The 22474-nt window shown below is 44.3% G+C and overlaps 1 protein-coding gene and 1 long non-coding RNA gene across 4 annotated transcripts in view; both read right to left on the bottom strand.

Moving 5' to 3' along the window:
• The window catches only part of LONP2 (lon peptidase 2, peroxisomal), a 50388-nt gene extending 29282 nt beyond the window's left edge, over positions 1-21106 (bottom strand). The window contains exons 1-8 of one of the 3 annotated variants that reach the window (XM_081870204.1): positions 21075-21106; positions 15344-15578; positions 13505-13636; positions 12298-12420; positions 11664-11827; positions 11047-11141; positions 10624-10882; positions 3324-3465 (exon numbers count right to left, since the gene is read on the bottom strand). In XM_081870204.1, coding sequence (XP_081726330.1) covers positions 3324-3465; positions 10624-10882; positions 11047-11141; positions 11664-11827; positions 12298-12420; positions 13505-13636; positions 15344-15578; positions 21075-21091 — 1167 coding nt within the window. In that variant the 5' untranslated portion in view covers positions 21092-21106. Of the gene's footprint in view, positions 1-3323; positions 3466-10623; positions 10883-11046; positions 11142-11663; positions 11828-12297; positions 12421-13504; positions 13637-15343; positions 15579-16881; positions 17155-21074 lie in introns of those variants that run through there. The other 2 variants (XM_081870205.1, XM_081870203.1) reach the window with 2 other exon arrangements.
• Positions 1986-3311, bottom strand: LOC309346525. The gene is made up of 2 exons (XR_014158669.1): positions 3035-3311; positions 1986-2790 (listed from the first exon to the last, which is right to left on the bottom strand). It is a non-coding gene; the product is annotated as an uncharacterized lncRNA (long non-coding RNA).
• Positions 21107-22474: the final 1368 nt, after the last annotated feature.

Here is a 22474-nt window from a genome sequence, read left to right as displayed (position 1 = left end):
TGACCGACTCTGGGGTTGCGGCGCTCATCTCGCTTTACTGGCCGAGGGAGCTGGCGTACAGTTTCTGGGTCATGTGGCCAGCATGACTAAGCCGCTTCTGGCAAACCAGAGCAGCGCACGGAAACGCCGTTTACCTTCCCGCCGGAGTGGTACCTATTTATCTACTTGCACTTTGATGTGCTTTCGAACTGCTAGGTTGGCAGGAGCAGGGACCGAGCAACGGGAGCTCACCCCGTCGTGGGGATTCGAACCGCCGACCTTCTGATCGGCAAGTCCTATGCTCTGTGGTTTAACCCACAGCGCCACCAGCGTCCCTTAAGAGCATACATAGTAAGGGTGAAAGGGAGAGTTTTTATGTATTAAAAACCTCTTCTGTATTACATTGTTAGGGAAAGTACATTATGTGCAAAGGAAAAAGATATTTTCTCTGGGGATCGCCTGATTGCGGAATGCTTTCCAGAGGAAGATATGCCTGGCATTGACCCTGTATTCTTTTCAGCACGAGGTTAAATGTTTATATTTGCTTAGGCATTTTGTATTACCTTATCTTTCCCACGTGACCCGGAAGTGTCTGCGGACAGCGCTGGCTCCCGGCCTCTAGAGTGAGATGAGCGCACAACCCTAGAGTCTGTCAAGACTGGCCCGTACGGGCAGGGGTACCTTTACCATTACCTTATCTTTAGCTGGTTGAATGGTTTTGATTTCACTGTACCATTGGTTTGTGTTATAATGTTTTTGTAACTTTAAATTTCTTTGTATACTGACCTTTGCACTTTTATGGAAGAGTGGTTTCTAAAGTTTTTAAATAAATTATTATTACTATTTTAATTAAGCTCCTTCATTTCCACAACATACATAAAAACCCCAAGAACACTTAGTGGCCTGCCCACTTGCTTTTTGCTTCGTATCTGCCTACCAAGGTTTTCCATCGAGACACACTTGGAACCTTTTCTGTCTACTCCGACCTTCAGTGGGGTCATCCAAATATAGAACAAATGTTCTCTTGTTGATGGACAGTAACTGGAAATAGGAAGACGTTCTGCTTTGCTCAAGCAACACGGCACCTCAGTCCCACCATCTGAACTACCAACATTACCCAGCAATGGACAAACTGGGTCTTTCTCCCTCCAGTGTATAAGGCAGGGAATATTTGTTTTATCACAGAGGGTTGGAAAAAAAGGAGCCCCAGGCAATGCTGGTGCCAACATATCTGGGGGATCTTGTTCAATGCTGGTGTCTACAAAATGAAACATTTCTTCAGCCCTAGAATACGAATTTGTTCCTCAGTGAGAAATATTTCAGCACAATTTAAGGAATGGCCCAGCCTGAGGCATGGAACTTTGAGCTGATGGTGGACTCCATCTCCCATCAGCACCAGTAAGAACGTTGATGGGAGTTGCAGTCCAGCAAGATCTGGAGGGTCACAAGTTTCCCCAACACCAGGCCCAGCCCATGTTAACCTGCCCTGGGAAGCTTTAAGGATAAAAGAAACTCAGGGATGTCTTGAGATTGTAATCATAAAATCGTTTCATTCACAATCAAACTAACAATCATCCAAAGCTAGGTAGCAACCCCAGGTTACACAAAGCTGGCCTTCTCTTGTCTTCAGTCACACTAAAAAAACAAGAGTTTTGCCACAGTACTAGTACAATGCAGTCACAGCGCTTGGGGATCTCCATACTATATGAAGACAAATTCCTTTGCACAGCCTCTGCCACGGCAAAGCATTTGCCATTCTGCAAATGGAGCCGGATCGTTCTGCCTGACTTCCTTCCTGTTGTTGCATGTTATAAATAAAAATGCCTTTTTGTAAGAATGTCAGCTAGTCCCACGGCAATCAGATGAAGGATCCAGCAGCTGCCCAAGGACTCTCCCTTGTGTTGTTGTTTTATTATCTCAGTGCTCCAAAATAGCTACCAATCTCAACATTCCAGAAAGTATCTCTGATATCATCATAACACACACACACACACACACACACACACATATCGAAACAAAGCAGCCACTTTACTTTCAATAGCTCTTCAAACACACAGGGCCCAACATATGGATGCAACACTGGCTTCATGTTAAACTTGGTTAAAGGACTGGAAACCAGCCTCAAGAACACAGTCGAGTCGCCTCATATGATGGGGTTATGTTCCAAGGGTAGCATGCCTATGTGAAAATTGTGTATTGCCAAAATGACCTTTTCATGGCTGGTTACTGTCTGGCAAGCTCCACTGGGACACCCTTTCCTGGTGTACCCACTGCCTCTCCTCACTCCTCCACCTGCAAGGGAGGAGGACGGAGAAGGGCAGAGAGAGAAAGCATGGCAGATCAAAATGGCTGGAATAGATCCTGGAATGGAGATGCAGCCAAGGGCATACAGTTGAAATTGTGTATTATTATTTTTTTAAAAAATGAATTTATATACCACCCCATACCCAGAGGTCTCAGTAAGTTTATGCACATTAAGATGTGACCTGACTATATGCCCCTGTCCCTACAGCACCCCCTTTACCTGGAGCAAATCTCCACCCCCACCCCCTTAATGGTAGTTAAGCCATTGACTCCTGATGTTAACAGCAATGGGGCTAACCGGAGTTTCCCTTTACCCTGGATCTGAAGCCCATATCAAACATTCAGATTAATATGCTGTCAAAAAGCAAGTCACTACTTTAGTTTTTGATGCAGAAGCACACAAATCCCCAGTTGTTAATACAACAGTTTTATGACTACCAGAACCTGGGGACAAAACAACATGAGATGGTTCTTGTTCACTCCCTGCTAATGCATCTACAGTGGTACCTCGGGTTACATATGCTTCAGGTTCCATACGCTTCAGGTTACAGACTCCACTAACCCAGAAATTGTACCTCAGGTTAAGAACTTTACTTCAGGATGAGAACAGAAATTGTGCTCTGGCGGCGCGGCAGCAGCAGAAGGCCCCATTAGCTAAAGTGGTGCTTCAGGTTAAGAATAGTTTCAGGTTAAGAACAGACCTCCCAAACAAGTTAAGTACTTAACCCGAGGTACCACTGTACTTGGTAACTGAGGGGAAAACAAGATGCTGAGCTAGACAGACTTTGGTCTGATCCAGGAGGGCTCTTCTTATGCTCTTAATCATTAAATACCACAGTTATTAAGCAACTGATGGCTCCACATACACAAATGGAATTGGCTTTCTTATTTTTTTGTCCAGTGTTATTTCCATCTCCAAAAGCCCTACACTGTGATCAGGAAAAATGATATCTCCATTTGTCAAGCTCAGAATTAGACAGCTGATCTGAAGAAAAAGGTGAGCTACATGCAACAGAGAAGGAGCTCGTTTTACTTCTTACCTCAAGCAAAGCAGCCGCAGGATCCCCCTGCAGGCTCTTTCCAAGCTTGTCAACCTCATCGAGCAGGAACACTGGATTGTTAACCCCAACAGTCTTCAAGCCATTGATGATCCTCCCAGGCATGCTGCCAACGTAGGTGCGCCTTGTGGGGAGCAAGGGATGAGGTTGAAATACGGAACAGCAAATTGGAAGCAAATTGTTTTATGTTCTCTTTCCAAAGTCACCCAAAAAACCCCAATCAGATAATCATCAGCCTTCTGCAACCTGTTGCTCTCCTTCGTCCCCAACCATTAGCCATACTGGTTGGAGTTGATGGGAGCTGCAGTCCGTCTGGAGGGCTCTAGGTTGCAGAAGGCTGATTTAGATATTGGCTGTGTTCTGATGTTTAAAATCAACCAAAGCCAAAATACAAAGAAGCTTCAGACACACACATGCATATGGCTCCCTACACCTTTTGAACAAATAGGGAAACAAATGGCAGGAAGTCACAGTGAGCTGCCCTGTTATGTCTGGCTTGAGAAGGTGTTTAATGGCTTCCAATGAAACCTGGAAGCCAACTTCAAACTATGGTTTCCCATTTGGGATCTTTTAGAAGCCATGAACCATATTTCCTGGTTTGGATGTGCGCCAACAGAAAAAGTGGAAGCTGTGCCTGCAGGGAGGAGCCAACAGGGGGTGTAGAAATCCAAAACAAGGGAGGGGCAGAGTTGAAAGGAGGGACGCCCCTGCTACTAGCCCCAGGTGAGCAGGCACACGGCAAGCTCTGCACCTAGTCCTTCTATTTCAAATTCATCGCTGCTAAATTAGCCAGTGTCACACAACCCTCAAGGAGTTTTACATGATACCGCGGTGCCTTTGATGATTCTCCTCCTACTACTGCCCAGATACTGCTCAAGGCACCTATGAATCAAAAGTTTTTAAATAGCATTCGTGGAGCATTGTTAGGGAAAGGCCCTTAATCAGCAAAACATTTCGCCTGAATATCAAGTAGCTGGAGAGAAGCTTCAGCCTCCAGCGTTGAAACTAAGGGGGCAGAGGCATGATCCCCATGACTTCTTCACTCACCCTTCCCTCGGGCCCTGGATTCTCAGTGCTCTGCCTCCTCCCTCCTCCCACCACCTCCCTTGCCATGGTGAGTCCTGGAAAATGTCAAGCAATAAGGAAATAGGTTTCTTTCTGCACTGGCCTGGCTGTTTACAACCACACACACACACCAAAAACCTTTGCTTGGAATCTTCATGTTGGTACTATTCCCAATGAAAAAATAAACTGTTCACCCACACTGCATCCAAACTCTAATATTTCCACTGTCTCTCCAAAATAAATAAAAGTATTTAATACATTTAGACAATTTAAAGGAACAAACTGTGAGCAAGTTTCTAAGCTCAAAGCAAAATCATTTAGTTTCTGCTTCTGCATGGAGGTGGGAATTCTTTGATCTGGAAAACAATAGTAATCAGAATTAGACTCAGTAGCCTGTAATGACACTCTTATTTGCAAGAGATCTCCATAAATGGATGGCATCAGCTCTCTCTCTCTCTCTCTCTCTCTCTCTCTCTGCCTGTAATTATTCTAATCTTGAAGACTGGTACTACTCTAGCCATATTAAAGCACTACATTGGCCTGATTCAGATGTTATGACTAAACCAGGGTTTGGTTTGTAGGAATGTGCTGGGGGTTCATTCTCTCCATTTGTCTCCATACCAATTCCCTGCTCCGTTTCCTGGTTAGTGGTAAACACCATTTGCCAGGGCATCCAAACTGGGAAAAGTATGGATACAGCTATTATTTACCACCAAACCAAATCTGAAAACCCACTTCAAATTACTGTTTTCAGTTTCTGGTTTGTAGAGAAACTCTCTGTAGCTTGCTTGATTTGGACATCACGGTGAACTACAAGTAAAAAGGGTTGGGGGGTGAGACAAACGAAGCCAGCCTGAGAGTCTGCTCCAGCTGGACAGCTCCCCTCCCCATCACAGGACAAGTCTACCATCAACCACCCAGTGGGAAGGATCCTGATCACTATTCACGTATTGCTGCTGCCTATTGCAGCTTTTAAGAATAACAAATGCCTTGGAAATATCTGCACCATGAAAAGCGAGAAGGTTGGGTAGGCCTAAAGGGGGTGTACAGGGGGTGGGCGGAAGACAGATGAACAGTGGGCCCATTGGCAGTCATTCACAGAACAACTTTAGCACACACAAGTTCAAAGGAATTTGCTCCCTTAAGTCAGTTCCACAAAAAATAAAAAATCAATGGGACTTCAAAGTGCTTAACATCAATAGAACTGTGTTCCTGGAAAGTCAGCAGGATGCAGTGGACACAGGGTTGGACCTTGACCAGGGAGATCTGGGTTAAAGTCCTTGCTAAACCATGGGTTACCTTGGGCCAGACACAGGCTCTCTGTCTCTCGGTGTAAATTACTTCGCAGGATTGTTACGATGATAACCATTTAGGAAGGGGAAATAGCAATTTTGTAAGAGGTCTCCTTAGAGGCAGGGTGGGATAAAAATGTATCTTCTACGTTTATACAAAGCTGATTTGTTGAATCAGAAATTTAAATAAGGAGTCTTAATATATTGGCACAGTGGACTTGATCTGTATCTTAATTAACCTATGCTGATTTCACTTTTACCCAGCCAAATAAGGAGATGCCTGACTGTGTGGCTTTCTTCCAAAGCCTCTAAATCTGCCCCCAGAGTATTTCTTTTTAAAGAAGGAAGATATATGCTAAGAATGAAGCAGAAATTCTGAAGCTGTCGCCAGTTCTATTTTCCCAAATAAGCTTGGTCTCTAACATGATGGGGCAAACTTTTCACACACAAGCACGGAACAGCTGCCCAGCGAAAGCAAAGGACAGCTGGAAAGTGTCAGTTTGGGTTCTCTATTATGAGACTAACTTTGTTTGCAGAATGGAAAACAGTAGTGAATCCTCGGAGCCCAAATGGAAGGCAGATTCACATGCACGGCAAACTCTAAGCACGTGAGCTGCCCTTACATGGCAAGTTCTGGGTGTTCCCTTCTTTCCATATCTGAATATCACATGAGATGGTACTTAAAAACACACACACACACACACACAACTTCTGTGCAACACAATGCTATAAAGAGCTCTCATTTCCTTGTTGATACTGTCATTCACAGTGCAGATTTAGGAATAGACCTCATCAAAAATGCTAACTCAGTGAAGATCCAACCTATCTTTTACACAAAAGAGGGAGAGCAAGGAGAAAGCAAGCAGATATCATGTCTTCATTAGCGGATGAGGGAATAAACACTTTGTTTTTACTTTATTTATTTTGTTTATATCCCACCTTTTCTCCAAGAAATTTAGGGCAATGTGCACGATTTCTTCCCAGCCCCTCCATTTTATCCCCATAATAATCCTGAGAAATAATTGAAGCTGAGAGTAATTTTCCCAAGGCCACATAGTGAATTTCACAGCTGAGTACAGATTTCAACCCAGCTTTGCTTGAGAACTATCCCAACACTTCCAGGAATCTGGCTTATGCTGGTGTCAGATCACTGGTGCACTTAGCTCACTACACGGATAGACCTAGCTCAGCTCCTAAACATGTAAACTTCTCTCCAGGGTTCCAAACAGATGCCGCGGACTGAACCTGGATCATCTGCATGCAAAGCATCTCCTCTAACACTGAGCTACAAGTCCTTCCCCAAATACAACGCACTGGCATGCCTCTGGCAACTCTTCTTTCACTTTTGGCAGAATCAGCTGGGTTTTCCTAGAGGCTAGCTTTGCGCAGGAGTGACACACATAACAAAAACAGGTCGAAGGGTATCAGCTGGTCTTGCTGCTTATCAAACTCAGTTCTAAAGAGGAATTCTGGTGCTGTCAGAGCACTGGGTCACAAGCCAGAGACTGCTGTGAAGAGATCAATGGTGCACAGTGAAGCGACAAAGTCTTCTCCTGCCATCCCCCAACAGCAGACTCAAAATTGTTTGCTGCTCTTAAAGCTGAACATTTTTTTAAGGGGGCTTAACGAAACCCAAGAGGAACGCGGGTGGCGCTGTGGATTAAACCACAGAGCCTAGGACCTGCCAATCAGAAGGTCAGCGGTTCGAAACCCCGCAATGGGGTGAGCTCCCATTGCTCGGTCCCTGCCCCTGCCAACCTAGCAGTTCGAAAGCACGTCAAAGTGCAAGTAGATAAATAGGTACCGCTCCGTCGGGAAGGTAAACGGCGTTTCCGTGCGCTGCTCTGGTTCGGCAGAAGCGGCTTAGAATCATAGAATCATAGAGTTGGAAGAGACCACAAGGGCCATCGAGTCCAACCCCCTGCCAAGCAGGAAACACCATCAGAGCACTCCTGACATAATAGAATCATAGAATCATAGAGTTGGAAGAGAGTTGGCTTAGTCATAGAATTCGCTTAGTCATGCTGGCCACATGACCTGGAAGCTGTACGCCGGCTCCCTTGGCCAATAAAGCGAGATGAGCGCCGCAACCCCAGAGTCGGCCACGACTGGACCTAATGGTCAGGGGTCCCTTTACCTTTACCTTTACCGAAACCCAAAAGGATACATGTGGAGGTGGGAGATGAGAACTCCCAGAAAGAGCCACAAGTCCTTTGTGGGGACACAAAGGTGGGGAGCTATTTATTGCACTGTGCTCTCTTAAAACTTTGCTAGCATGTGTTCTGAAACTAGAAGGCTTCAGCTGGAAGTCCAAGCTGCCACTCTCTTCATAAAAATATGTTCCCTGCACACTTCCTAAACATTGGACAACCTCTAGTGGTTTCCACGTGAACAGCAGCATGCTGTTACCACTTTGGTAGAGCACTGTCAACAGCAGAGAGATATATATACTGTCAGGTTTGCCTGCTTCAGCCCCACATCAATGGCCAACAGGGGATGAGAACATCATATCACCTAGATTTAGTGCTTGATATATGTAACAACAGCAAGTCAGTCCCTGGGGGGGGGGGGCGCTTGGCCACTCCCACGTTTAGCATGCTAAGGAATATGCTGTATTTGGACGTCTAGAAACATCGAAGTATATTCCACAATGCCCAGATTGTGCAGGAGGCCTCCTCAAACACACACAGGAGGTTGCAATGACTAATTGTGCTGTCCGGGCCTATTGTATTAATCCAATTATAACAGGTAGTGGAAGCTGTGAAAAGAGCCTAACAAAGCTAACCTGAAGCGGAGTGATTTGCAATCAACTGGCGGATGTTCTGTCTTGGTGTCTTAATTTAAATGCATGGAAGAAGCAGGTGGGCCAGGTCATGAAAACTGCACAAAAATGTATGCAGGACTGCCTACAGTGCCATTTTGAAAGTCTATGTGGGGAAGGACTAAGGACCTTCCATTGCTTGGTAAAATTTGCCTTTTCATGTTGCATAAACACACCATTTCCCAAGAAACTACCCACAGTAAATTCAGGAATTTGTATTCTAACAGGCCCCAGATATATGACTAAACAGGAAGAACACATTTTGATGTATGCTTTTCCAAATCATTTTCTTGAACATAAATCTCAATTTGCTAGGCAACTTTGGCAAAGCCCTAAATTTTATTTGTTCATTTGAAGTGTCCCATTCCAACAAAGTACAGAATGGCAGTTGTCACAACTTGTTGCAGACAGTCAATCACCACCTTCAAATCTCCTGTAGCAAATATGTTTCCGCTACTCTTTTTTGCTTGATGGTTTCTTAATGGCCCATTACCAAACACCCTGAGGGTATATTCCTCTACTACTAGCCACTACAACTTGGTCCTAAAGCTGGTTCCTGCCTAGCCTTCTTCAGGGCTCTCCATAATCCTGGAACCACATACCGTAGGTATTTATTTTTGAAATGAAAGGCAATATATAAATCATCATCATTGCCATCAACACTGTTTTTTTAAAGAAAGGGAGTTCTATAACAGGGATCAGCAAACTTTTTCAGCAGGGGGCAGGTCCACTGTCCCTCAGACCTTGCGGGGGGGCCACACTACATTTTTTTTGGGGGGGGAATGAAAGGAATTCGTATGCTCCACAAATAACCCAGAGATGCATTTTAAATAAAAGCACACATTCTACTCATGTAAAAACATGCTGATTCCCAGGCCGTCCCTGGGGTGGATTTAGAAGGCGATTGGGCCGGATCCAGCCCCCGGGCCTTAGTTTGCCCAGCCATGTTCTATAAACTGCAGGTGGAAGGGAACCATCTTATAAGAGGCACCCCCCCTTCAATGTCACCCACAAAAGGGGATGCCTCTTCGGAGAAGGGCCTCCTGCAACATATGCATGCACAAAGGAGTTTTAAACACAAAGTTATGCCCATTTACCTTTCAGAACTGTGTTTTTTTTTAGTCACATGCATATTTAAATTGAATCAATCTGTCAAAACCCATCTGACTAGTTGGCTATCATTTGTTTGTTTCGGTGGCAGGACTCACTTCCAAGTATCTCACCCACCTTTCCATACACTCCTGAATTCAGTTTCGTCACAATCGCCAGTCACTTCCGAACACTGACTCCGGACAAGTGCATACCAAAGTCTCCCAGTGAGGGTGGGATACAATATATCAAATGAGGCGCAACTTCCAAAGATTAAATAGGATGAACAGATGCTGTTTTTGAATACTGCCTTTGTGTACCCCACTATAAATAAATAATATTATCTGCATCTATATTTACATGCAAAGAAACACCCAACCCTCCTGAGACATTTAAGATTCATTTTCAGCCTCCCAATTAAAATTGTTCCCCATTTCTACAAAAGGAAATTAACAGCACAATCCTATGTGTATCTACTCAGAAGTAAATCCAGTTGAGTTCAACAAAACTTACCTAAGGCTGCAGTCTTAAACACACCCACTAGGGGAAAACTCCGACTGAAAACAGTGTGGCTTGCTTCTGAGTAAACTTGCAAGGATTGCACTATAAATTAAGACCGTTTGTAGCAGAGTTTAAGGATGCTGACCATTAATTTTTCCCCTGCTGCAGAGACTGCTCCCTGTGGAGAGCGCGGGGGGGGGGGGGAGATGTATGTAGCAAAGCAGACTTCCATAACCTGAGCCAGATGCTTTGGACTACAACTCCCATCAGACCCAACTAGCAGAGTGGTGCTGGCTGGGGCTAATGAAAGTTATAGTCCAAAACACCTTGAGGGTACCAGGTTGGAGAAGGCTGTTTGTAATGCATGAGCTGAAGTGTTTTTCCCCATTGGGAAGACAACACTGATGTCAAGGTAAAAAAAAAAAAAAAAGGAGGGGGGGAAGAGCTGGGAACAACCTGAACACTCATCTGTGGTTTGTAAATCAGCAGTTAGCAAACGAAGCACTAAAGATACCTGTGTCCTCGGATGTCGGACTGGTCACACACTCCGCCGAGGGCGATTCGGTGGAACTCTCGGCCCAAAGTCTTTGCCACGGATCTTCCTACACTAGTTTTTCCAACCCCAGGAGGTCCCACAAAGCAAAGGATCGGGCCCTTCAAGTTGTTCTTAAGCTGTCTGACTGCCAAATACTCCAACACCCTCTTCTTCAACTTCTCCATAGCGTAATGGTCATTGTCCAGAAGAATCCTGGCTGCACGGATATCCAGGCGATCTGTTGACCAAACGTTAATTGTGTTTAAACGCCAAGCTTAAGCATCTCTGCTGGTCAAATAGCCACAATAATGTATAACCCTGGTAACACCACCAATATTCCCTCCCTTTGCATTTTTCAAACAATTTGTAGTAGTCTATGGAAGCCCAGAAGACTCCCTTTACCTTTTGTACTTTTGCTCCATGGCAGTTCCACCATCAGTTCCAAGTAATTTCTAGTTAAGGCATATTCTGGCATTGACTGAGGCATTTTCTTTAATCTAGAAGGGCAGATAAAACTGAAATATGTAACTTAAGCATATTTGTTCCTAAAGATGTGCGCTCATCAGTTCTGTATTTTAAAATCCTAGGAAGTAATCTGAACATGCTAAGCTTCACTTCCAACTGTGCTGCACATGTTAACTGCTTTTAAAGCCACAATTACTGGGTTCACCACTGATTCTATATCTCCAACACTTTGTGTTCCCATGATTTTGCCTCTTCTCTCAAGTACAATTTATCAGTCATAAGTGTGGTTCCCTCCAGATGATTTGGACTACAACATCTGTAAACCATGAACATGGGCCACACTGGCTGGGGTGGATGGAAACTGGTGTCTGAAACAGCTGGAGGTCACTGACTTCGGAAGGCTGGATTATGCCGTATTAAAAGTGTGGTATTCAAGAATACAGAAAACATGAGAAGTCAAGTAATAGCTTCAAAGATTGTAAAACAGATTTTAAAATCAGATTTTAAAACAATGTTACAAACTTAGAGCTTCAGAATCTAAATAAACTACCTACCTCTTTACCTCTTTTACACACACTTTTAGAGCCTGCTCAGGCATACTGGAGGTTCGAATTTTCTTTTCAAGGATAACAATATCGTTGTGGTCTTCATCCTCCTCCTCATCTTCAGCAGTGCCTGGAAAGTGGGTGATCCTTCGAATGGGACGTATCGCCACAACCTACAAAGTTTGAAAGGCTCTAAGATAGCAGGAACTTTCTCTGTGTGAGCTTGTGGCTACTGCACTAAGCAACCACTTACCCAATTCATTTATTCACTTTATTAAAAGATTCCTATACCACTTTTCATTCACAAAAATAAATATTAAAGCGGTCCACACAATAATAAAACAAAAATCATCACTGGGAAAAACCATAATAATGACCTGCTAAAAATTAACTGCTAAAATTGTTGCTATTTAAGGATGTTTTAACTGCTGGCTTAGTGATCTGATAAAAATCACATGGCTTTATATTCAGGTGTACGTAACCCACCCTGGGACCAGCTGATAAATGCCGATGGAAAATAAATAAATATTTCATAAAATACATTTAATAATGCTTTTGTCTTTATCACCTACTCTAACGTTATGTCAGCCTCCATACAAAAGCCTTAAAACACATTATTTAATTATAATAATTGAGAGATTACCCTCTTGTCATCATCCTGTTTGGATTTTCTAGTTTTCTGAAGCAGTTTCAAGCCTTCAATCTGCCTAACAAGCAATGGTATGGTCATCTTGAACCGTTCCTCCAGCCCAACAGCATCTAAAATCTAACAGAAAGGCACAACATCATAGGTGTTTTTCCTCACCTACTACAGTTTGCAGACTCTCTCCCACAAAATACATTTGCTCTATTTGAAATGTGTGTGGAAAAATCAACAGGTGGTTAGCTTCAAGGAACGTATCGGAATGCTTGCAAGGATGTTCTCCTGGGATAAAGGAGCAAGGAAGCCACGTTGTAATATGGAGATGCTGAAATGAAAACCTGTCCTGTCTGCTGATTCTGTTTTTTAATCTCATGTGTATCTCTGAGTTTAGCCACTGTGTGTCTTCCTAGTGCAGGGCTGGGGGAGCTGTGGCATGCCAGAGGTTGCCGGACTGCTCCCATAATCCCTTCCTATTGGCTATACTGGCTGGGGCTGATGGGCGTTACTAGTCCAGAGACACCTGGAGGCCCACAGGTTCCCCTGCTTTACCTGGAGATTGAACCTAGGGCCTTCCACATGCACTTTACATATTCGCCATTCCTAGTGGTAGGGTAGCCAGACTTCCCCTAAAGAAGCAGAAAAACCTATAACCCATGACCCTAAAAGAAATGCGCTATACTTAATGTACAGAACAAATCCACTTTTATTTCTTTATAAACTATGCATTGCTTAACTCCAATTGTCCAATGGTTTACAACACAAAAATATAAATCAGTTAAAACTGTAAGATCACGCTACAATTTAAAATGCCTGCGGGAATAAGAAAAAACATTCAATAGGCACTGGAAGTTCAGTAGGGAGGGAGGCTGTCTGGCCTCAGCTGGGATTTCCATAGAATTGGGCCCACAGTACTAGGGAGAGGGAGTGTTTGCCAAAGACATAAGTTTAGAACGGATGTTCCATGTCAAAATGTATGAGAACAGTGTGGTTTTCAGGATGTAGGCATAAACCACTTTATCACCAAAACTACACACTGTGATGGTTTATACATTTTTTTTTATTTATGGCAAAGGGCTCAAGGCATTTATTTCTGTGCCAGCATATTCATCCTTTTGATAGATGGAACACTTGGAAACTGAGCAGAGTTGGCTAGAACAGGAGACACTCTTTTTCTTTGTTCAGTCTGTGCAAAGGCCGCACACCCTACCTGAAGCTTCTCCTGGTTGCTGGTGCGGATGATGGAGGTTAATATATCTGGTAAAGCTTCCCTAGGCAGGTTGTCTAACAGGCGTCTCAGTTTAGCCACTGCAGGGATTGACATATCCAGCATCTCAACCAGCTTCGTCATAGAAAGAAAGAAAAAAAACATATAGTGAATTTTCAGAACAGATATCATTTTCGATAAGCTGCACAAACCTATACCATTACACAGCTCAGAAAGGAATCTGTCTGAAACTTTCTCAATTGCAGCAGTTTAAAAAAACCATTTGTCTTCAGGCAAATCTCCTCCATGGATCTACCTGAACAAAGAAGGATGATTGGCATCAAGAAGTCTGTCAGCACTGCTGACTCAAGAAGAGCTTGAGGGGCTTTTCTGCTGTACAATTTGACTGTCTTTCTGATGCAATTATCCTCAGGAGTTCATTCGCTTTGCATAACATGCACATCTATTACTCAGGGCAAGCAGTAGCTTGCAGCAAGCCCTACAGCCCTGCCAGCATGAACCTCATCTTAAAGCCATGTATGGAAGCACTTAGCTTATGTGCTCCTTTGCTGAGTCCAAAAGCATCAGCAAAACAAAGAAACACAAGCCTCTGTTTCTGATTATCAGGTAGGCAAGCCCTTAGGTGTCCAAAAGGATTCCCAGCAAAGGACTAACGAGAACCTTAACAGCATGAGGGGCGAGGTAAGTCACCACATACCACACAAGGAATCAGTTGTACTGAATTTTCCCATCACTTCTTAAACTGCCTCCACATGAGTCCCTCTTCCTGTTAAGGGTTTTTTTTTATAGAGAACTTTGCAAAAGCAAAAATGGTGCTTGTTGGGCCCACAAAACCAGAAGTGGTGGTTTTGAATATCATCAAAAGCATAATTAACAAGAAGTTACTGCCCCTGCTTATTCTACTCACCAACTCAGCCTACGCCCTACGCCCATCCCCAACAGCTGACCAAGCACCCTCCTTCTATACCACACTCCCCCACCCAAAGTCTCTCCCCTCTTGCCACAGTTAGTGTGGTCACCTACCGGCAGCCTCATGAACATGATGACACCTTTTTATGTGTATAGGAAGAAATCCAATTATAGTTGGAGAGTAGACACATATAATGAATCTCTCTTTCACAGCTTCAGAGCACCTGTCTACCTAGACAAATACTATTCATTCTGGCTGGCAGCAGCTCTCCTGCTTAGTTCTGTCCTTGCTACCTGAGGCTGAAATGCTGTTAACTAGAGATACCAAGCCCCCAATGCATGTGGTCTACCAGTGAACTACAAGTCCTTCCTCTATAATCAGACTGGCGGGGTACAAATAATAAAATTGTTGCTGCTGTTTATTAAATTTCTATACCACCCTTCAGTCAAATATCATAGGGTGGTTCACAACATAAAAATAGAAAATGAGAACATAATACGTACAAAGTTTTTATCTTGCCCTTCCTCCCTATGGAAGCCAGGGCAATAAACACACAAATTACAAAACAACTGAAACATCTAAAAGCAATTCCAGTACAGATGCAGACTGGGAAGTGTCTCTACCTAAAAGGCGAGTTGGAAGAGTAAGGTCTTCAGCAGGAGCCAAAAAACATCAGAGACAGCATCGGTCTAATATTTAACAGGAGGGAATTCCAAAGGGCAGGCGCAGATTGTGAAAAAACAGACCTTTTGATAACATGGTATCTGCAAGAGGCTCTCTCCTGCAGAGTAGAGTAATTGATTGGGTATATAAGGGGATGAGACAATCTTTCAGCTATCTACATTCAACACCCAGGGCAGTTTGCTCAACAGCCACTATAGATCAGCATTTCCTACTTCCAGCCACCTAACCTGCAATGCATATTTATAGAACTGCTCTGAGAGCTCTCCCAATTCCTCCTCGGATGTAGACTTGTTGGTGAACTGTTCCAGCCGATCCAACTGTTCCACGTCAGCAACAGGGTAGGGCTTCTCCTTCACCAGCTGCAAAATCTGGAACCTGCAGAGGCCCGTTATCAGCAAAGTGTAATGTGGCTTTGGCCAGTTGCTGCCAACCACCTGGACTGCCAGTGCTGCCGTGCCGATCCTGGAAGCATTAAGAGGATGAATTACTTGCTGTGACACAACAGGAAGCGTGTACTTTGATTGGAGCAAAATCTCACGATTTTGTTGTTATATTGCCATTGTTTTTAAAAACTATTGTTTTAGCCACTTCATTGTTTGCCACACTAGGATCCTTTGGCAGGACAGACATAAGACATCTGATAAAGAAAGCAGTTTTATTGACTATAGGTGCAGCTAAGATTCATTTTGTAAAAACTGAGTTATTAGACCAAGGAGTGCAACACTACCTTACCACCTTCTCTTCCCTCATTGTCACATTTCTTGTGCCATGGGAATGTCCTGACCCTCGTGCCTAAAATCCTGAAGAGCTGCTGCCAGTCCATGTAGACAATGACTGTAATATATCATTGTTCTACATGTAACAAAATGCAGCAGAATTATCTGCATGTATTAGGGCGGTGTCTTTGATTGTACAATTACTACCGTCATGCTGCAAAGTCAGCCCAGTGATTGGCCAGGGAGTGATTAGAGCTGGTGAAAGAGCACAGTAGAGCACATGACTTGCATGCAAAAGATTCAGGTTCAATCCCTGGAGCCTCCCAGTATGGTTGGGAAAGTCCCTGTGTTTGAAGCCCTGGAGAGCCACTGCCAATCAGTGTAGGCAACACTGACCTAGATGGCCCATGGTTTGGTTCAGTACAAGGCAGCTTCCTCTGTTCCTCTTTGAACCAGCTTTGCACACAGAAGGTCTCAGGTTCAATCCTGGGCATCTTCAGGATGGGCTATGAAATACCCCCTGCTGAAACCCCGGAGAACTGCTGCCAGTCAGTGTGTAGGCAATACAGAGTTAGATGGGGACAAATAGGCCTGACTCTGTCCAAGGCAGCTTCCTATGCTCCTATCGTGGCTCAGGGTGGGCAGCTAACAAGGCAAGTGCAGGGACGGACGACTCAACATATAATAATAACAACATTTATTATTTATATTTATTACTTATACTCCGCCCATATGGCTGGGTTTCCCCAGCCACATGAGGGAGAAATAGCTGTGGCCAAGAAAAGGAGGGCCGTCGGAAGTAAGAGGGCGCGGTTGCCATGGCGACGAAGACCAGGCCCTTAACAGGCAGTGAGATTCTCACTGTGAGAAACAGTTCCCATGGCGACAGGGGGCGTATCTCTGGGAGGGTGGGCAGCTACCATGACAACAGGGGGTGCACCGCGATAAGGAGGGGAAGGTAGCCATGGCGACAGAGGGTGGGGCGGGGGGATAAGAGGCTCCCTGCGGTTGTCGTGGCGACGGGAAGGGAGAGTGGGCGGGGCTCCGACCTGTGTAGCGGGGGCAGCGCGTCGAGGTCGCTGGGCGGGTCGCTGGTGTCGGGGATGACGCCGATGATGGTGCTCTTGAGCGACGTGCCCTTCAGCAGCCGGCTCCGCACCAGCTGCATGTTCCGCGGCGAGTCCACGCTGGCGCGCATGGTGGAGCCCGGCAGCAGCACGGCCTCCGGAGTCAGCAGCAGCGGCAGCCGGCTCGGGATCTGGATGGCGCTGCCGCCCGACGACTGGGACGACGCCATGGCGAAGCGCTCGGCTCGGCGGGGGCAAAGGCCGCGCGTCGAGCGTTTTGCAGGCCGCGCTACGGCGGCCGGCGAGGGCTAAGCGCGCACGCCGCTGTCCCCTGCAGGCTGCAGGGAGCGCTGCGCTGTGCCGTTTTTCCCCCGCGCTGTGAGAACTAGGTCGTCAAAGGAAGCGAAGGAAGCGAATAAAAACGATTAAGTGGGGAGAAAAATAGTCAGCTTAATAGAACCACCTGGCACTGGATACATAACTTGAAAGTTTCCTAAAAAAACCCCAAACTTTGGTCTACAATGCTTTCTTTTAAAGCACTTTTTATTAATTGTTTTGTCTTGCAATCCTGAACACACTTAGGAGACAATAAACGTTTGAGACTCGCATCTGAGTAAACTTGCATAGGATGGTACTGTTAAGAGAATGCTTAATCTCACCAGTGTGGTTGCATTTAAGTAATAGTAAAAACTCAAACCTCCATGTGTATTAACTAGAAACTTTGCAGCTAAGATTGATTTTCTAGGAATCTGCCAGAAGAAGGCTAGATCAATGAAGACAAATATTCCTTGCCTTTATCACAGGGCAGCTGTCATGAGGCCTGCATAGGAAAACTAGCACTAAAATGTATTGAGCCAGTCCAGAACAACATAGAAATATTCATCACATAAACTCAGTTATAGTATTTCCTACCTGGCCATTATTTCCGCCTGGGAAATTTGTCTTGTTTTCTCCATTTATATGTTGGAAGGGACTTATTTCAGGCAGCTTATTCTGCAGCTGAAAACTAGAAATATTTGTTCCGCTTTGAATACTTTGGTTGTCATCCACCCTGTTGCTGTGTCTACTACATCCACAAGATGTCAGGACAGCACACAAAATTTAATTTCTGGAATTTGTTGTTGTAAATAAACTATATTTTGTGACTACATCTTTTACAGCAGCCTTTATATATATATATTTAATGAATAAAACATTTCCTTTGCTTAAAACCCCATCAAATATTTAAAATATATATAGAAAATAAAGCAGTGGTTGAAAACAAAATAAATTGTGCACAGGTGCATTTAGAGCTAGCTGAAATCCTTGAGTCTTAAGGGCTACTTTGAAGCTGCTATGCCACTGGAAATTTGCCATCCCCTCCCCCCCCCCCATCATCTACATTCTGAAATGTGTGAAATTATGTTTGGCAAGTCATTTAGTCAGTTTATCTCTCTTGCATTAATGACAGCAAAGTGGCACATCCCAGATTAATAGGTGCTTGTGAATCAAAAAAGCTTTGTAGCATCACTTGTTGTGAAAAGCCTCTCAGCCTCCTCTGCTCACTTTTTTGAATAAGGACAGTAATTATGAAATGCTGCAAGCTTTGGGAGATTTTATCACAGCTTTGCTCGTTGCTGTGCTTGTGGTGTGAAGTGATGCAATCAACTAATGCCATTCAGCACTTGAAAGTTGCATCAGTTTATAGTCTGGAGGGGTAACCTTCTTTCTCAATTGCAGTAAAAACTTCTCTCCCCCCTCAACCCCACATTGCCTATGACAAGAATGTCTCAAAATCACTGTAACTGACCAATATGAAGGACCCTATGACTTGAAAACATGCTGAATGTACTTTTGTTACCTATGAAAAAAATCTTTAAATAAAAAATAATTTTAAAAATGAAGAGTTTTGTGGCACCTTAAAGACTAACATATTTGTTATTCCCGGGATGGGGAACCTCAGGTCTGGGGGACAGATCTTTCCAACTACAGTAGTCCTTGGAACTGTCCCCAGACTATATACCTCAGATGTTTTTCACACCCAAAGGGATTTTTTAATTTTTTATTGTCTAGAATGTGCCCTTGAATCTTGATGGTGCCTTTTGCTTGTCTGGATGCTGAATGGGGGGGGCGTGTTTTGAAATTAGCATACTATACAGTGGTACCTTGGGTTGCATACATTTCAGGTTACAGACGCTTCAGGTTACAGACTCCGCTAACCCAGAAATAGTGCTTCAGGTTAAGAACTTTGCTTCAGGATGAGAACAGAAATCATGCTCCGGTGGCGTGGCAGCAGCAGGAGGCCCCATTAGCTAAAGTGGTGCTTCAGGTTAAGAACAGTTTCAGGTTAAGCACGGACCTCCGGAACGAATTAAGTACTTAACCCGAGGTACCACTGTACAAAGGTACCATTTGCACCCATTGCCTTGCCCACTTTTGCCTCTGGCTCCACCAAATATTAACATGTGGCCCCTGAAAGGCTGCCCTGAAGGAAATGTGGCCCTTGGGCTGAAAAAAGTTTCCCCAATTCTGATGTATGTGGACTGCAGTAAACACGAGTTACAGGTGATTTGCAGGTAAAGGAATACTTGGGAAGCATCCTGATACCAGTGCCCCATCCATACTATACATTAGTATTCTCACAGAGCTGCAGTTTTCAGTGATTCAATCCCTCTTCTCAGTGAACATTGGGAATTGTAGTTCTGTGAGAAGAATAGGGGCATCCTAGCAAATCTCAGTGTCCTTAGGAAACTACAGCTCCCAGGATTCTTTGGGGGGAAGCTATGGCTCTTTAAAGTGGTATGATAGTGCTTTAAATGTACAGTGCTGACGGGGCCAAAATCAGATTATCAGTCCATCTAGCTCAGTATAGACAACACTGACCAACAGCAGCTCTCCAGGGATTCAAGAAGAAGACAATCTCGGCTCTGAAGGTGTCAGGAATCAAACCACTGATTTACCGGTCTAACTAGTGTGTGTTATTTAAGGATCCCCTGAGATCTAGGAAATGTGAATCAGCTCCTAGTTACAACTATACTGGTTCCACAGTGTTCTCTCACAGCTGCACTTTTTTAAAAAGCTCTGGAATCAGAGAACCCGCAGTTCTCCCCAATCTGACTTATGAGGAAAAGCAGCAGTCAATGGATTACTCTAGTTCTCAAAAAGTCAGTCGTTGCTTTGCTACTGTTTTTGATAGAATGAGGTCCCATTGAGTATTCAGGACTCCAGGTAGCCCTTTCCAGGGGAGAAACTTGGCTTTATTTCACACAGGTCAAAGACCCAGTTTGGCACCCCCCCCCATGTGCATTTCCCTGCACACAAGCTGGGAAACTCAATGGTGCCCCCTTGAGGCTTCACCTGGGGCAAAAACCCTGGGCTAGTCCCACCATAGCTACAGCTCTGCCCTTTCCCAGGATACTCCATTCCATAACACACCTTGCCTGGATTTCTGTTCCCTGTCCAACAGCATTCTGTGCTCATTGAGCATGCTCATTCTTACTGAAGGGTAGAGTGTCCCAATTTAGGATTCTCCTCTCTATTTTTTTCTTTATTTCTGTTTGCTACATCTGATTGATTACCATGGGAAATGGATGCCGGACTACGTAGGCTTTGGATCTGATCCACCAGGGCTCTTCTTAAGGGGTAACATTTTCAATCCCTTTGCCTTCTCCAAGGTTACCCATTTCCTTCAACCAGAACTCCCATTTTAATCCAGAAATAAATAAATGCAGACATGAACCAACCATCTCAGCTATCAGAAGTCTGACAAATCTTGGGGAAATTAATTATTCCTAGCTGTGCTATGTCACCAGGGGCAACAGCCTTGTCATGCAATTCTTAAGGGGGTGAAGGGATCTCAAGGTCTTGATCTGGAGAGCCCTCATGCACAACTGAACATCGTGCATCTGCAATCAAAACGAACCTTTGGACTAATTACACTGGCAACTGTTAAAACTTTTGGACATGGAAAAGTTGTTTGTTAAAAGAACTTCATTCTTGGACTGAACGGGAGAAGGAAGTTAGCTGGATCTCACATGACACGGTAGGTAAGAGGTTAAACTTCTATTTTATTCTAGCAAGTTGGGTAACCACTTAATTCTAGCACTTCCTCACCTACACCCACATCATCCAAAAATTATTGTTATTTTGGAGCCCGAAACCTGCAAGAGTGAATTATTGATTCTGGAAATACTTACCAAATGAGTGTTTTCATTTGGGAATACCTTTGATGTGTAGCCAACACAAGTAGATTCTTGTTTTCAGTTGTTCAAATCTGGAGTGCCTCATTAGTTCTGTCTTAGTCCTTTGAATTACTTTCTCTAGAAATAATAATTATCTGAAAGCGCTATAGGAAAGTAAGTTAGGAAATAATGTGCTCTTCTCTGTAATTCTAAACTCGTCTAAGATTGTAGTAAATCTGAGTACTGAGTATGCTTCAAAGAAACACACACTTTCAGATTATTCCTCAGCACCTCTCATTACGCTGCTTATATTGAAAACATTTGTTTATGAATGCTTACAAAGGGCCATTGCTTAGTGGCAGAGGAAATGCTTTGCTTCTACAGGGTCCCAGGCTCAACCCCTGACATTTCCAAGTAGGGCAATGAAACACTGTTGTCTGAAGGCCTGAAGAGCTACTGACATCCCCTTATATAGACTAAGGGAGGAGGAATTGCAGCCCTCCAGATGTGTAGCTAAAATAAATGTTCCCAGGTCCAGCTGAAGTGAGGAGATGATTCGTTCTCACCTGCTTAGGGAGCCTGGGTAGGGAAGGCATTCTTGCTCACCTGAAGATACAAGCCCTCTCCAGGTTTCTCCTGCAAGGTCTGACAACCCTGTGATCCACTTCCAAGCAGTGTTGAAATCCTGTAACTTTTTATACCGCAAATGTTCCAGGTGGGGCTGTTTTTATGCTCCACTTTTCCTAAGACCATATAACACCAGTCCTGAAAGACCTACATTGGCTCCCAGTATGTTTCCGAGCACATTCAAACTGTTGGTGCTGACCTTTAAAGCCCAAACGGTCTCGGCCTAGTATACCTGAAGGAGCGTCTCCACCCACATCGTTCAGCCCGGACACTGAGGTCCAGCTTCAAGGGCCTTCTGGCGGTTCCCTCACTGCGAAAAGTGAGATTGCAGGGAAGCAAGCAGAGGGCCTTTTCAGTGGTGGCTGTAGAATGCCCTCCCATCAGATGTCAAGGAAATAAACAACTACCTGACTTTTAGAAGACATCTGAAGGCAGCCCTGTTTAGGGAAGTTTGGTTTGAAGTTTTATTCTGTTTAATATTCTGTTCCGAGCCTCCCAGAGCAGCTAGGGCGGGATAAAAGTAATAAATAATTTTAACTAATTAATTAATTACTACTAAGTCATAGTGAATGAGTGCCTCTCTGAGAAGCAGTTACTATTCCCAGGCCACTCAGTAAGCTTCATGGCCAATTGGGGATTTGAACCCTTGGGGATTTGAACCCTGGTCTCCCAGGTCCAGCACTTGAACCACTGCATCACACTGGCTCTCTAATGTATAAAATCCTACCCATCTGGAGGAGTCTTGCTTAATGACACTTTCCATGCAGGGCGGATCTTGCCCATTGTTT

The sequence above is a fragment of the Podarcis erhardii genome (assembly GCF_964252035.2).
Source record: "Podarcis erhardii genome assembly, chromosome: 7".
Classification (NCBI taxonomy): Eukaryota; Metazoa; Chordata; class Lepidosauria; order Squamata; family Lacertidae; genus Podarcis; species Podarcis erhardii.
The sequence above is the reverse complement of the archived record's forward strand: the minus strand, read 5'-3'. Positions and strand labels throughout refer to the sequence as shown.